This window comes from Etheostoma cragini, chromosome 6 (genome assembly GCF_013103735.1).
Source record: "Etheostoma cragini isolate CJK2018 chromosome 6, CSU_Ecrag_1.0, whole genome shotgun sequence".
NCBI classification, from domain to species: Eukaryota; Metazoa; Chordata; class Actinopteri; order Perciformes; family Percidae; genus Etheostoma; species Etheostoma cragini.
The window spans coordinates 9,960,526-9,977,800 of NC_048412.1; the positions used below are offsets into that span (position 1 = coordinate 9,960,526).

Sequence of the window (17,275 nt, forward strand, 5' to 3'; positions counted from 1 at the left end):
GATATATATAAATAAATGAATGACCTCAAAATCTACTCTGAAGGAAATAATAAATCTCCATTTGGCTGTTTAGTTGCTTGGCTGGCTGACACACTGGCTGTCTGGGAAAACTATGCTGACCTGGGTGCATCCGAATTAGATATTGGCATGGTTGCGTGTATTACATAGTGGGAGTGCTGCTCTGGCTCAGTCACCCTGCTGCTCTAAATCTGGCCAGTGCTCAGCTCAGCAAACACAATGCAACAGCAGGGAGACAGCATCTCCACAGTCCCATTAAGCTGCAGATAATAGTTAGACAAAAGCAGAACCCCACAGATGTTTATGAAATGTTTTTTCCCTCTTGAATCCAATTGCCTACATTTTTGTTGATTTGTCCTTACACTTTCATCACGTTGGTTTTGAAGTGAGGCATCCAAATAAGCCTACTGGAAGTGCAAAAATAAATTCCAGACTGCAAGTGAGGGACTGTCACAATTACACATGGATAGACCACTTTAAAGAGCTTGGATTAAAATTCAGTGACATATAAACAAAGCACATCTGATCATTCTAGTGGCAAAAGCGGAGGAACATCTATCTATTCACATCAGTCACCAGCAGCACCCCCCTTGTAAATTGGTTAAAGGGATGAAAGAGAAAAAGGGATGGGTAAAATGGCCGAAAGCAGCAGAGAGGATGATAAGAGAGGGAAAAGGCAGGAGTGGGGTGAGAGAGACCGAAAGAGGAGAGACAAAGCGAAAGGGAGGCGATAAAGAATGAGGAGGTGGCCATCATATCCCTCCCTGTCTTTGATCAGTGGTCCATGGGGAACCGAGGCCGCGCAGATAGCTGGTCCACAGCTCCTGAGGAACGCAGCTTCACATTCCTCCTTGCTCTTTCCCCGCTTCTGCAAAATCACTTGTAGTCTTTCAGACCACAGCAGCTGTGAAAACACATCATGGCTTACTACATGCCAGAAAAGACCTGGCTAATGCACTGCAGTGCCATTGTCCTGCTGGCCTTCATTCAATGGTGCAATTCCTCCTCTCAGTGCAAACTATTCTGTTTCTATCATTGCATTTCTATCTAGGCTGAAAATTATGAATTTCTCTTCTTGCGTAATCCTCGCAAAAGAAGGGTCAGACTTCATGTTCAGCAAAAGAGCAGCACTGGTATGACTTGGTGATCCAGTGTTTTGCTCAAGGGCACTTCAGCAGGACAAACATGTTAATAAAGAACCAAGAAAGCATCAGAAGGTCTAGGAATGCAACAGACAAATATTGCAGATATCCTGTTTTTTTTTTTTTGAAATTCATAGCCAATCTCTCAGCGGCAGATCACTTCTTAATACAGGAAACTTAAATCTCATTGGCACATGGTCTCAGTCCACCAGTCCTCTGCGTGGATTGTTTATGGTGACAGTACTGTAAAGGGTTTTACTGCAACTGCTTATAGTCATCTACCTCAGAAGTTAAACAAACCAACCAATAGACAACAAACACTGGAGTACAGTAGGATGATGAGCTAGACACAACTGATTGTATCTCCTGCATCATTAGGCACAACACTTTTGTCACCATAACATAAGTTATGTAAAGTGCAAATAGGAGTAATATGGCTGTTTGGATTTAGGTGATAGTCATACCTGAAACATGTTTTACTATACACACCTACCTACACCTCTATTCCTTAGAAGTACAGCCTGTGTGTCTGTAGGGCATTTCCTGAAGTTACCCATAGTTAACCTCAAAAGCAACATGAACATATGCATATTAAAGGAGAGCAATTCCATTTACATTGATTTCTTTTATTTTTTTCAATGACAAATATTGTTATTTATGCCAAAGTTTCAATATGCATAAGAAGTATTTCAATTGCAAAAAAGGAAATTTGGTCTAAAACTGCGCAAACCCCATCTTCTCACGAAGATTCTGTAATATGATCTTAAGTTCCAAAGCAGCTATTAAATGTACATAGAGGTGAGATCTCAATGTTTTACTCTAATGTAATAGTTATACTGTATAGGCGTACATTAAAAATGGACTTCTGATAGCTCCCCATTTAACTATCATGGATTGCCAAAAAAAGCTGCATCTAGAAACACTTTTCAATTTTCTCATAGTAAACCACAAACAAACCACAAATCTCAGATCATAATTCCCTGTCGTAAAGTAGTCCCTTCCCTGTTCTGTTCTCTGGATGTGAATGGGTGCACTGGAAGCCCCGCCCACCTCGGATGTGACGCGGGCCAATGGCAACGCACCGTGCGCCATGGAAGAACGTCACATCATCAGCCGTCGTTGTGGTGGGACTGCCGCTGCCGACTCTGCCCCCCTTGGCTTGCAGTCTCCACAGCACCTCTTGTTTTTGTGTGAGAGCCACCACTTAAACACTTCACACGCCTGGAGACATTTACGGATAAAGTAGCCTGTCTGCTTTGTGGAAGGAGCTAAGGCTAAGTTGCGGATAAATGAAGAGACAGTGTTTTTAGAGGTAGAAGACCGACGGCTTCCCCGTCTTTACTTCCAACCAGCGTTAAATCTACTTTGATGCAACCGCTTAGCTTACAAGCTAACAGGGAATGTTTTCAGAAACTAGCTAGCCATTCGGTTAGCCTGTTAGCTAGCTAAATCGGATGGAGAAATTCGCTGTATAGATTTACCAAACAGTTATAATGATACTTTATTGGTCGGTACATTAGCCAAGTGAAGAGCTATGGCAACGTCTCAAACTGGGTATGTTGAATGTTTAGGGATCCAGTGCCCGCTTGGTTTCTAAAATTAGTAGGGACAATAGTTCAGGCAACAAGTCTGGCACACACTCCTGTTTTAACGCTAGTCAAGTTTGTACTCTTTGTGCTATGTTGTTATTTGTTACCGTTTAGTTGTAGTTAGTTAAACACGAGCACGCTGTGGTGAAAATTAGTTTTTTTTGCAAAGAAAAGGTAATGTTAATCAAAGAAAAGTAGGGTGCCACTTTAATGTGAGATCCTCATTTTAAAGTGGATCGGGTCACTCTGGTGTAAAGGAGAAACCGATGTCAGTTAGTCGATACAACTGTTGACGAGGAGGCGAAGTGGGTGCACATTATAAATCGCCCACATGCTTTGGATCAGTTCCCGGACTTGTGAAAGGCATCTGAAGCAGAAGGTGGGAGACGTGAGCGCACAACTCTTGCAGCCCGGGGGAAGATGGCGGAGCGTTCCCGCAGGAGGTGGTGAAACCATAACTTGGGGACTTCTTGGATTTATCGCCACTTATCTTACCCCAGATCGTAGGACACATGCAGGCCAAAAAACGGTACTTAACTCTGTTCTCCGCCGGCGCTTGTCTCATTCTGTTGTTTTGTTTTGGAGGGATACAAGTCCCGCTATCCAGAAAGGGTCCGAGCCGGCGTGATGACCGCAGTCTCGCCGGTTATCATCCCGGGGCGCGGTGGCGTCGCTTCTCGGCGTCCCTGCAGCCTTTTAGCTCCTGGGAGAAAGACCAGAGCGAGAGTCACAATGAACACATATCTCCCAGACAGAAGAGGGACGCTATCTCAGGCGTTTACACTGGAAAACGCTGCAGAATGGAGACCTGCTTTGATTTCTCCCTGTGTCAGAGGAATGGATTTAAAGTTTACGTCTACCCACAGCAGAAAGGGGAGAAGATGTCAGAAAGTTATCAGAACATTTTATCCTCTATCGAAGGATCCATGTTATATACGCCTGACCCAGGACAGGCATGTCTGTTTGTTCTGAGTTTGGACACTCTGGACCGGGACCAGCTTTCCCCCCAGTATGTACACAATTTGAAAGCAAAAATCCAGAGCCTTCATCTGTGGAATGGGGGCAAAAACCACATCATATTCAACTTATACTCCGGCACCTGGCCAGACTACACAGAAGACCTTGGCTTTGACATCGGCCTCGCCATGTTGGCCAAGGCCAGCATCAGCACCGAGAACTTTAGGCCCAACTTTGACGTTTCTATCCCTCTTTTCTCTAAAGACCATCCTAGGACAGGAGGTGAAAGGGGCTACCTGAAACATAACACCATTCCCCCTTATAGGAAGTACATGCTTGTTTTTAAGGGGAAGAGGTACCTCACAGGAATAGGTTCAGACACTAGGAACGCTTTATATCATGTTCATAACTCAGAGGATGTGGTCCTCCTCACCACCTGTAAGCATGGGAAGGACTGGCAGAAGCACAAAGATGCACGCTGTGATAAAGACAACGCAGAATATGACAAGTAAGTACTATCCAGTTAACTTTACAACAAGAATGTCTCTTTCCTTTTTAATATACACTATACTATACTTCTGTATGGGTGTATTTTTTCTTCTCTCCACTTGGCTTTTCATCTTGTCCTAATGTTTTGTCAGTATTTTACATGGTGTTTTACTGCTTCAGCTCACACTCTAAGCCACTCTACACATCCTTGATAATGACAAGGTAAGTGTTTAGTGTCATGAATGTTTTGACAGAACATTTGTTTCCTCCTTGTATTGGGTCTTAGGTTTTCAAGATGGGCTCTGTAACCATTGGATACTGTAAGCAACTCTAGGTTACTGGCTTCAAGGTATACCGCGGTTTCAAAGCCACTACATTTTTCCATCATACCGTTCTGGTGCTATGAGCTGTTTTTTTATAAGTTGTCGGGAACAGAAAGTGCAGTTTTGAAATCCAGCTCCCTGTCAGTGTGACGTTTGTTTTAAAATAATACATTGTGTTCAGGGGGGGAAAAAAACTTGTATTTTTACTTAGATTTTTTTCAAATACATTTAAAATGACTAATTGCAATACCATGAAACAGGTATATTTTTTATGAAGGTTATCATACCATCAGAATCTTACCCATGCCTAGTCAGCTCATACAGTGGTATATACAAATTGGCATGGCTCTTCCTACGGCACCCTTTCATTGTACTGATAAATATTTTTCTGATTCTGGATCATATAGTCTCGGCATGCTGTTGTTGAATAACTTGCTTTCCTGTTTTGTTCAGTGTTGTATTACTCATTAAACTTCCCAGAGATGAGGCAGTACACATATTTATAAATGCAACTTGGTTGGAGGGCGGTCTAGGTCCTACTTTTCCCTGACTTAATTCTTCATTTTGTACATTTAATAAACTCAACAGCAATAGAAACGCTTTAGTGGACAACAGTGATTTGTTGCTTTTAATAGTCCTCATATCATATGACTTTATTTACCAAATTACTCATCGAGGCACAGATAAGTAGATTTGCTCTAATGTCAGGCACAAGAGCCACTGTATTAACATAATTCAATTGATATCTCCATCTGTCTAAACAGCCTGCTAATGTGGATAAATCTGCTCTCTTGTTCTCAACGTTTCCAACTTATTGCCCTTTCAGTGTACTGAGTCCTGATCCTCCTTAATGAAATTGTCAGTACAAAAATGTAAACACTGAGCTAACCGTTATCATTTAACACAGATATTTTTTTAAAGCAAGTAAATGGGGAAATTTGCTACAACTGTAACATACTGACAAGTTATAAAGTCCTCGGTAATATAGTCCCTGTAAGTAGTCCCCATTCCTGCAGAAGCCAATATGGCACAGATCTCTATTGCCTCAAAAAGTTGCTCCGTGATCATCGCTCATGCCTCCAGTTAAGCCATGCTGTCTTCTGTTCCCAAATCTGATGAGCAAACTGGCGTCTGTCTCCGTACTGTGGCCAGTGGGATTCATTTCGTGTCCCCCCAGACTGTGCTGTGTTGTTACTGCTGACTGTATGGCGCTGGGTGTTTGACTGTGGCTCTTTGGAGTGGATTAGTTGGGACAAAGCGCTGGTGCCAGTAAGGGGAAGCTGTTCTGGCCCCTGTTTGCTCAGTCATTTCCCAGACAAACCCAACTGCATCAGCCAGGAATGCCCTGGCCCCATCTCGTGTCCTGCATGACCCCTCCGTTGTTTGGGGCCTGTTGTGATTGACCCCCGTGTAAACTCTTTACAGCATTATTGTCAGTTGTTCCGTTTGGGCAAAAAGACATGTTCAATGTAAAGCGGTCTGCTATGAAACCTGGCTGCAACATGGATTAAAGTGAGAATTCAGTGTTTTCTTTCAGTCGTCATATCATAAACTGCTTTGGATGTGCTTTCATATGATGTCTAATGTTTGCTTAGCATTGATCCTCAGAGCATTCTCATCTTAGTGTCAGCCTGTGTAGGTAGGTATCAGCTTATGAGGTTCATTCGTTGGCTCAGCAGAATAACATTCTCCATATCACTCTAAAGACATGAGCTGTCTGCTCTCTCTGCTGCCAGGGAGTGATTTCACACAGTGAGATGGGTGGCATCAGAGCCATAACCCAAAGGTAAAATGAATCCTCCTGTCATTAAGTAGCAATGGGGGAGAAACGGGCTTTGCATATCTCTCTAGCCCTCGTCGGCTTAGCTTCATTGCATAGCTAGACTCAAGTATTTTCAGTGGTTCTCAGTCGGTATCAATATCCTCAGTAAGCCACATCCCTATCAGCCAACAGGCTTTGGCTTGATCCCAAGTCCACTGCACAGTTCCTGTTAAATGAAGCTAAATTAAATTAATTTACTGTACCATCTCACTGAGCTGGTATCTCTATATAAGTTTAAGTCTGAATGTCACTTAAACTTGTATGGTTACAAACAGAGGTGGCACGGAGGGAAGCCGTACAGTTGACCTAAACAAAGATGACACAGAGCCCGATGGAAGTCTGCTCTCACTCATTATGATCCAGTTAGCCAACAAAACATGCTGAAGTAGTCTCTCTGTGTTGTTTGAATCTCAAACTGGACGTATTCTTGGCATTGTTACTGTCTGCATCATAGACGGTACATCTTTTTGTCTCTCTCAGATCACAATGCCTAACTCGGATTTCTGCAGGTTTACACTGAAGTTTAAAGTGTTGATAGTGGGCACTTCTGATCTTTTGTATCTAATCACCACATGCCTTGGTCTAGGGCAATGACTCTTTAATGTCTGTTGTTGGACGTTCCGTTCCATTTAAAATAGGTCAGCAGGTAGAATAAAGCTGTGTGTGAGAGTATCACTTTAATGGCCCATTTGTGTTTCCATTGTGCCTTTGTGTTTTGTCTGATCACCGGAAGGTTACGTGATTGGTCACAGCGGTGTGACTTCAGGGCTGCGTTTCTCAAAAATTGATTTAGTTTTTAACTTTTCACCACAGGCTTCTGCGTATTTCCCTGGCACCTCCACTGCCTCCGCCTAAACGCACCACCCACAGTAAAATGAATGGGAGGCCTGACGCCTGATTTGGTGTGAATGCAGCCTAATAGACACATTTTTGTGGGTAATATGCATAACAGAGGAAAAGTGAAAAGTTCATCTCTGAACCAGATATACATTTTTTATGAGAGGTTTGTTTGGTCTGGATGTGGTAAAATTATCTTGCTGTGTACAGTGATTTTACAGAACACAGTTTGAGGCTATTGGGATTCATCTATTGCAGTTTCCCCTTTTTAAATGTGTGTATGCACTAATAGCCCTCTCTCACATTTTACCTCCACTGGACTTTGGTGTCATACGTGTTTTATCCCTTTTTTCATTTGTGGAGGAGAGTATAAGGATGCTCCAGAAGTGGTGGGTCCAGTAATATCAAGTGTAATCAGTGTAGATGATCCACTCTACAAGTGTTTGACGCTTATTTTTGGCAGTCTTTTTGTAAAATAACAATTTTCCTGATTCTCTTTCTGTATTAGGCGTTATGAATAAAAATTATTTCTTTGTACTTGTTACCAACACAGTGGGCCATGAACAACAGTTGGGTGGGGGTTTTTGGGGGGGGGGGGGAGAAGAGAAGCCAAAAACTTGTCTGTCGGGACCGATTCATCTCCCATTTGTACTTTTTTTACACACTAGTTAAAGTAGGCCGGTTGTAGCATGCTGCAAATGGGAAGAAGATATGAAATGATCTGAGCTCCTAATAAATATCTCCGTGATTAAGCAGCTATTTGTTGGACAAATTTGACTAGTTAAGACATTAGCCACTTTGTAAATGTGTTAAATGTTTTAATAAAGCTATAGATAGATAGATAGATAGATGGCACTACTTGTATGCCCTTTCCATACAGTGTTCTGTCACTTACATAAAGCAGAGATCAGCCTTTTATCCTCAGATTTTGCCCAAATGCAAATCTACTGTGGGTAGTACTGAGCTCTCTATGCAGGTTGTCGTGTATAATTGTGAGTGCGTTGCACTGTCCAGTTACACTGTCCAGTTACACAGCCCTATGGGTCAGACAGTACAGTCTGTGGTCTAACTGGGTGGAAGTAATAGTCTCTGTGCTTGGCTGTGGCCCTTTGTGCAACAAATCCCTCTTGTCCTCTCCCACTGACTACAAGGAAGTTGTGAAAGACTGAATGCAGCCTCGCACCATAATTACCATGTAATGGCCATGTCATTTTTGTGTAATAGTTTAGACTTGATTCTCCAGATGTTGATTTGAGAGTATATGGGGTTTTATGCACTGTGTAATGTATATACATGTGTTGTCTGTTTGTCATCTTGACAGTGCATTGCATGATACACCTTATATTGTATTGTTTTGGTTGCAGTTTCAGTATATTGTCAGCTAGTGTATACTAATTATAAACAACATTTTATCTTAACGGCTTTGTTAACATACTACATTTTTTTATTTGTGTCTGCTTGTGGCCATTGTAGTTTCTCTTTCTTTATCTCTGGAATTGGCACTTCACCATACCTGTACATTAGATATGTGGGGAAGAGTCAAGGGTCGTATTATTGTGTTATTAGTCTGGATAATTGGAGGTACATTTACAGAATACAGTAATTGCCTCACAGCCAAGTGAGCCGTGTCCTTCCGCTCTGTGTGTGTTGCCATCCTCAAAATCCCATAGCTTTAGGGAAACAACAACAAATTTTAAGCTAGCAAGCTTTCTAACTGGGATGTTCTGGGACTGATTTATGAGGATTGCTATGAACGAAGTACACACTGCAGTTCATTGGTTAGAACAAATTATGTTTTACCATGTATCCAGCTAATTTAAATAGCTTATGATACTGTACTGTGTGAACAGTTCAATTATTTAATATTGTATGTGGCACTTTCTTTTGCGGGTTGCGGTTGTTCCACCGATACAAGTTCCTTCCTGAGACCGCTGTCGATGCGTCCGGAGCGTCCGAACCGCGTGCTCCGCGGTTTTGTTCCGTCCTCCGCCAGGCGCCACACCACGCCAGCAGCAGAGCGTCTTGTCTGCCTGACTTTCAGATTTTGTCTCTACAAGTACTTGAAAAAACAGTCCCGGGTTCATTAAGCTAGTATCTACCTTCCACTTCAAGCACTCCTGCAGTTAAACTCCATGCAATGTCGTTTTAAAAGGATCTGTGGTGTCAAACTGGTGTTTTTCCACCCACAAGGTGAATCCCTCAGCATCCATGGTGTTGTAGAGGAGACAAAATATTATGGGCCTTAAGGTAAATTGACTGGCTACTCTGCTGTTTTACTTCTTGCCCTGCAGTTGAAAAAAAACCTGCCGCAAAGAGCTGCTTCACGTATGCTTCTGGGGCGTGCCGTGACGCGACGCGGGTAATGGAAAATAGGGCTCAGCACCGTCAAAAACGATTGTGAGCTGTGTTAAAAACAAACCAAATGCATGTTTTTCTCTTATCATAGAATGAATGGGTGGTGTAGCTACACTCCGTATTTACACATCCTCCTTGAACTATCTGGATTGATAGGGCATGTTGTAGGAGCATTACACATGTCATGTTATATTCCACTTATTTGTGAGTTGTAAGTAAACTACAGCAGGTCTCCATTGTGCTTGTTTGCCTGTCAAGTCCCTGCTGTTTCCAGCCCGTGGGTAGAGTCAACGTTTTACTTCCCTCTTCACCACACTCTATCCTTCAGACATCTGCACTCAGCCACTGTGTACAAGCCTGTAAAACAGCCAACGGAGAGAAGAAAAGATACAGCAGGAGGCAGGTCAGATGCAATTTTAACCTCAAACTGAAAGCCCTCTCACAGCTTGTTTCCAATTAAGAGGCCCTGCCAAGCGAGAGAGTACAAGATGGATAGAGTGAGAGATGAAGGGAGTGGGAAAGACAGAAGAGTGGGAGACCAACAGAGAGTGAGTTACAGGGAAAAAAATAAGTACCCAAAGAGAGTAGTGAGAGTGAGAAAGTGAAAGACAGAGGGGGGGCAAGAGAAAAGCAGGAAAGAGGACAAATCCATGCCAGCCATCCAGCAGTGAGAGGTGAGTGCAATAGCTGGCTGGATGCTGACGTTGGTCTGCTAGGTGTATTTATAGACTTGCAGGGTTTTAATCCTCAGTATTGGCCAAAGCCCCTGGCAGAGGGCTGCTAGCCAACTTGATGCAGGCTTTACTGGGCTTGGGGAAAAGGATAATCGTTGGGGGAGGATGGTCGATCTCTGAGTTCCTGCACATTAACTTGAAATGCCTATTTACTTTTGATATTGTAGCCTAACTTGTTTTCTGAGTAACTGATCATGTTCTGTACCGTGCATTATTTCAGATACTTCCATTCGGACACTTACATGTACTACACTGTGTACACTATACTCAATTGCGTATTGCCTACATTTCGACAGGGTTGTCTCAAATCGCACACGGCTGTTATGCACTTGAGTTGATGATTGCGACATTTGACTGCTTCTTTTTTTTAATTGGGAATTGCAACTGGGCGGTGCATTACCACCACCTATTGTTGCCCACCAAACGATATGCCGCCTTGGGAAACAAATAGTATACTTGCCGTTTTAATTGCATCTGCTTCAGCTTATTTGCCCCCCATTTTAACAAAGTGACCGTTTGAGTGCACCATCCAGGTACTCATAGCCAGCATTTTGCCATACTCAGTTTAAATGCACTCAGAATGGCAAGTGTAAGTATCTGGATCTTGCCACAGGACTAGTTTGACACACATTTTTGGGACTGATTGCTTCTAGATAAAAGTTGCACTGACATCTAGATGTCCGCCTACATGCATGCACGTTGTGTGCATGCATGTAGTGTTCTTTTGTGTGTTTTTTTTAAAAGTCACAAAAGTAAAAACATTAAACAATTTTTTTTAAATGTACAAGTTCTATGTTCAGACTACTATTTTATCCGATATGTCTGACAAAAAGTTACATATGGCACTGTTTGACAAAGGTTTGTGTTGTCTATTGTTTTTAGCTTGGTAAAGAAAATGAGAAGGTGAGAAAGTCATAAAATCACACTAAAAGGGGGAAATGCTGAAAAGCTAGTTAGAAAGTACCCTCTACTAATTTGCGTTGCTCACTGTACACATTGCAACAACTGCAGGCCATGTTTGGCCACAGTCACATAACGACAGCCCTGTGGTGCCGAGCGGGAAACAGTCGTGTCATAGCCCTTTATGTGTCCCTGGCTAGATTGCGGGAGATGTTTGTGAATCACTGAGTGATGGTCGGGATATTCAGTTTTTTCTTTTGTGTTATTTCCATCTGCTTGGTTTACAATACATTATCCTTTTAGGGCGGCTGGTAGACCAATGAGCTTCTGTAAAATGAAGGTACCTGGGGTGATGCAGTATTCCCATTTTGATAGTGTGCTTTCTTTGGACTTAAATTGAGGTGTCATTTGAAAAAGAAATGGTAGATCATTATTCTTTTGTTGGGGATTTCTGTGTTAAAGTGTTCAAATTGTTCGTTTACCATATTCATTCTCTTTCGATTATGCAGTGGGTTCGGCTTATGTCATTGCAAAAATGTGATTCAGTAGGTCTGTGATTTATTCTGTGGTTTATGAAAAGATCCCTTTTTTTGGAACACTCCTCCAGGTGCCATCCTTTATAACTCAGCTCTGCCAGGAAACCATCGGCAGTTGGCCCTGAATGATACAGCAGGCCGCGAAGGAGGCTGGTAAACCACAAAACCACTCCGCACAGATTATGTGTGTGCTCTACCGACGCAGGCCTCTAAATAACACTTACATTACCACACAATCATTTGGAATGGTCATTGTTTAAACGTGTTTGGCCAGTTTCTATATGAAAGTGAAATCACAGGAGTCTGAGCAGTTGAGAGGCCTTTAGATACAAGAGGGCCCAGCAGCCCAGGTTTCTCATCTGTGTCCCTTTTCCTGAAGTTGCATTAGTCTCTTAAGCTTGGTCTTGGTTTACTCTACTGGTGCTTACTGTTACTCAGTTCCAACTATAACCTAGTAAGTTCTCTTTTCCATTCATCTTTAATGAAGACAAGATTAGCTGTATATCGGCATTTATTGCCAATGAGCTTTTACTTCAAGAGTATACTGTATCGTAGCTCATCAAACAAGCAATATTGAACTGGCTGTTGGACTACGTTTTCCAATACACTACGTTGTCAGTTTAGTTTATGTTGCTAATTTCACACCTGGCTGTTTATTTCCCTGTGTCTTGTCTCCAAGGCTGTAAAAAGGTTGAATCCCACAGAAAAATGGTGGCACAGTCAGCCACTGACAAGGATTAGGGTGAAGTCTTCTGCACGCTGTGACTGGAAACACCTTTCATATATTTGTCTGCTGATGTTCGTCTCTTATCATGATTATGGACAAGAGAACCGAAAAGTTGTATCTACCTTTCTATTTTTTGTGGTTTCAGTTGTTTGCTTCTTGGTGAATGGCCTGTTTGCGTATTTATATGATAGTTGTATGTTTGATGTTCTGAACTGCATATGGTATATTACATCAACCAGAATATGGGCATAATACAGCTTCTGGATATTAAAAACTGTGTAAGAGAGGATTTATTTCTCCTATAGGTCTAATGGTCGTTAGCTTTGTGTTAAGGGAGTAAAGGGATAATCTAAATAGATTAAACACAGTTTCCTATAGAGCCAGGGATAACAATCTGTTTACAGTATAGAGAGCTCATGGTAAGGGATAGCTATGGAAACAAATGCATGAAAGCAGGTAAACAGAGCAGCCACGCTATCACATGGCTAGCATTGTTATTGCTAATAACAGTGTCGTGTCATGCAAAAATGACTAAGCCGACTCTGATTTTGAGGAAAGACGGTCACATGGGGTTGACCTATTGATCTGAAGCTAATCCTGTTTACCCACAACATAATTGGTTTGAGTCAAGCTGAGAACCTGTGCAGAATGTCATCACCTTTTAGTCCTCTCACTTTTCAATGTATTCTCAGTGTAAGAAGACATCCTATGTGTGAATGAATGTCATATAAAACCATTTGAACTCCAAATAATTAGTACAAACATTTCTAATTTTAGACAATTGAAATGTTAATCAGTTGTAAGTAAACCAAATGCATTTTAATGTGTTTCGACATGATGTATTAAATGTGTGTTTTTTTATTTTGATTTACAGATATCTCCAAAATGAGAGACTCTTGTCTTCTTATACAGGAAGTGTGTTTGTGTGCTGTGTAGTTGTATACATGCACACATGCCCGCCCAATCCAAGAAACTACCAAAAGTGAACTGTTTCCCAAAACCATGCAGTCTACTCGCCTCGCAATTGCTTACCCTTTCATTTTTCACTACCACGATTTATAGAGAGAGAGGTCGAGGGTGTACAGAAGGTATAACCATCAATGTGCACATCTCATCACTCATTAATTACTACCAGTGCCTGAGAAGTAGCTAGCTCTACCTTGATGTCGGCTCTTGGCTGTTGACTTGGTATGTACCTGGTTAGCCTAATTTAAGAATAATCAAAAGGGCAAAGTGTGGCATTGTTAGTTGCCATTTTAATCTTATGTGTTTGAATGGCCCCTCTCTCTCTCTCTCTCTTAGTTTCACACTCTCTTCTTTTCTGATTCCAATATGCTTTATTTTTTTGAATGTGTTTTAGCTCTCTCTCTCTTTTCAGGCTGTGTGCTCCATTTGTTTGCTATGCACCCTCTCGCTCATGTCCTGACAACATGATGTATGTCTTGTCCTTGGCAGACATGAACAGGTGACGCTTTCCTAAAAATGTCTTTACAGCAGCGCCTCCGGGGCTCAAATTGTTTGTTTGAGGTGCTCTTTGGATGGGACAATCATATGTAACAAAACTCCGGAAAAATCCAAGGCACTCTTACTGGAAACATCAAAAAGCCTTTACTGTCATGGCTTAGTCATCTTAAACCTTTAAAACCAACTCTGACAAGTTTCGGTATTTTAAACCTTTAGGTTAGTTGATGTTTTCCTCTTGGAATGCTGGGAGAGTGGAATAAACAAAGGGACGTTCCAGGCACAGAGTGTGGTCTATTACAGGAAGCACTTTTTTGTCATCATGTGGAGGCATTTCCTAGCTCCTTGACAGTAATAAAGTTGGGCTTGATCAAACCCCAGGATGAATAAGATAGAAGGCAGGGGGTGGTAGCAGGGGGTCTGCCAACAAACTTGCATCTAAGGGTGTGGAAAACTTGAAACATGGATGGTAATGAATAGGGATGGGAATCTCTGGGCACCTCACAATTTGATTTAGAGGACAACGATTCGATGCTAAACCGATTATTATTGATGCATCTCGATACATTTCCATGCGTGATGTAAAAAAAAAATGTGTACAGTGTATATAGTGAATATATTTAATAACTACATATTGTACAGCATTGTTGTAGAGAGAATCGCAATGCATCTAAAAATCAATTTTTTACCCTTACCCCTACTGATGAAACACAAGCAGCCTTTTATGGTGATGGAGATGAACAGGGGGACCTTTTGTGAAGGGTACTAACAGACAATTTATCTAAAATCCACTTTGATGGTGTCTTGACGCTTTCACCTGATTAGAGAGAGTTTTTGTGGACCTGAGGCAGCTTTTCTGGTACACATGCTTAAGTATTCTATCTGCGAGGGTGTGAAGAAGTGCTTACCGGTCCTCCTGAAACCTACACTGATTTGAATAGTGCAATTGGTTGATTGTGTATGAAAACAATTGGACCAGATCTGAAAAGACCTTTTAGTGATATAGAATGTGATAAAGAAGCTAAGAAATGACAGGGTAGATTTAACATAAAGTGCCGCTGGTAAAGCATCTAGAGACTTATAGCTTTTAGCTGATGCTAAAGCTAATGGGGATCCAAATACAACAAACCAACTTTATGGATGTGATTCCTCATTCAATAAGCCAGTGTTTGCGGGATGCATTAGGGACATTTACAGTCCCTTTGACAGAGTCTTTCTCAATTATTTCTCATGTACAATGAAATGTGTTGAGAGCTACATGCACAATTAAGCGGCTCTCTAAAATCAAGGCCATACAAATCCTATGGGCTTTTAATCCTTCAGTCAATGTGGAGAATTAACCTGCCAAGCACCCGGATATAGACTCTAAATGTCTGACTCTTGACTCAGTGCCCCTTTTTTTTATTGTTTTTGGAATGGAGGAGGGACAACAGTACAATAATTTGTAGCTTAAGTATTTCTGATTTGGAGAGGAGCGGACTGATATGTCCCCAAGAGATTGACCATATGAGTGTTATTGTCCTTATATCTTCTCAAAGGTATTTTGGCAATGCATCATCGTCATTGCCGTAAGGAACCATGTTGTGCTGCGTTGGCGTAACCATACTCGGCAGCAACGAAATTACCAGCCACCATGTTGCAGAGCTCGTTGCACACACACACACACACAGACAGAGAGATGGGATCTCTCGCTGTCCTCTTTGGAATCCACTTTGTCAGATAAGGGCTTTAACTAGCACTGTGAGAGGAAGGGAAGCTGCTGCACACATGATGATAACCCTCAGTAGGTGATAGTCTTAACTCTTCCATGAAATTGTGGCCTAATTCAGCCGGTTATTTGTTGCAGTCTTTAAAAGTATACGTGTCCATTTAGACACACAATAAACGTATGTCAAGAAGAAAACGAAACAGAATAAGGGGAAAATGTGGAATTGGTGGCAACATATTGACACTCACTTTCTGATTAATCAAACGGGCATGTGGTTCAAACTGAAATGACTTAGACTATGATTTTGTGCCTGTGGGTCTAAGCTTCATACAGTTTCTTTCCTTCTCTCACCCGGTGAAATCTGTGACTTCCTCTTGCGAGGTCATAACCAGAGGCCAAGACAGGAAGTGTTGTCTTTGATCTTTCCCACTGTTCAAACTAATTACCTGCCCACAGCACCAAGCACTGCTGGCCGTGGGATTCATTAACAGATGGTAAAGCTTTGTTCTGTGCCGGTGTGTCTGCGAGGATACGAAGGAATTCAGCTGCCTCAGAGAGGGTATTGGTGTGTAGTCTACATTCCTCTCTGAGATCAGGTTAATTTGTCCTTGGCTGTAACAAGGGTTGCTACATACCTAAAAGTAATAATTGTCTAAATGGCTTTTAGTGTTAGATTGTCTAAAAACCCCTTGGCTGATGGGTAAAAAAATGACCTGAGTGTAACAGAAGAGGTTACTATATGTATATGGCAGGGAGAAAATAAATACTTAATCAAGTTGATTATGGCGGACATTTGCACTCTTTCAGAGAGTTGCAGCGTGACTGACCATGAGAACTCTGCAATGGTTTGTATGGTGTTAATTTGGTAGATGTGGTGTGCATGTCCTGGTGTATAAAAGGCGATGACTGTGACAGGCTATGACAGCGCCTTAAGTGACTTACAGTAATAACAACCCATGTCAACTAATCTTGTCCTCCCTCTGCCCTCCCTTTGACCTCAAGGGCTTTCCAAGGCTGACACTATCACCAATTTAACATCATCTGTTGAGCAACAGTTTAGGTGTTTTCTTTTTAAGCTGTATTATAACACATTATTACCTTCACCATATTTCCTTTTTTAGATATTTTTGTAATTATCTGTAAAAAATAATTGAATGTCAGCCAGCCTGTGCTCAGTAGATCACCTTACTTTTCTGTAATCGGTGCATGAAAAGTTTTTAAGACGTAAGCTTGTGCTCTCAGCAGGGTCTCATTTGTTCTCAGTGATAACCAGTAGATGTGTAGGTGTCTTTGTGTGGTGTATTGTGCTAACTGGATAGGATTAGATTGCCCTCCCCCATGGTCATCACATTATGAGCGAGGGTTTATTAGATAGGCGGATGTCAAAGCTGGCCCTCCATTCAATTTAAGCCTATGTGGACTGTGGTACAGATCTGTGGTGCAGGTTGTAAACGCCACGTCATACAAGTCAAAAGGGTTTGTATTCAGCCACTTGTTTTGGTTACCATGTTTGTTTAACTAAACAGCTGGTTTATTAAATCATTTGACAGGCTTGGTAGTATTACATGTCAGGAAAAAGTAGACACATAATGTTGAACTGAAATGTGCTACATTGTGCTGCTGTACTGAAATAGAAACTTGTTCAATGTCTGTATGGATGTTGAGGTTTCAATGCTT

General features: G+C 41.8%; 1 protein-coding gene across 1 annotated transcript in view; it reads left to right on the forward strand.

Moving 5' to 3' along the window:
- The first annotated feature begins 2,273 nt into the window (after window positions 1-2,273).
- The window catches only part of LOC117946948 (exostosin-1a-like), a 41,022-nt gene continuing 26,020 nt past the window's right edge, over window positions 2,274-17,275 (forward strand). Inside the window, exon 1 of the mRNA XM_034875467.1 lies at window positions 2,274-4,214. Coding sequence (XP_034731358.1) covers window positions 3,262-4,214 — 953 coding nt within the window. The 5' untranslated portion in view covers window positions 2,274-3,261. The remainder of the gene's footprint in view (window positions 4,215-17,275) is intronic.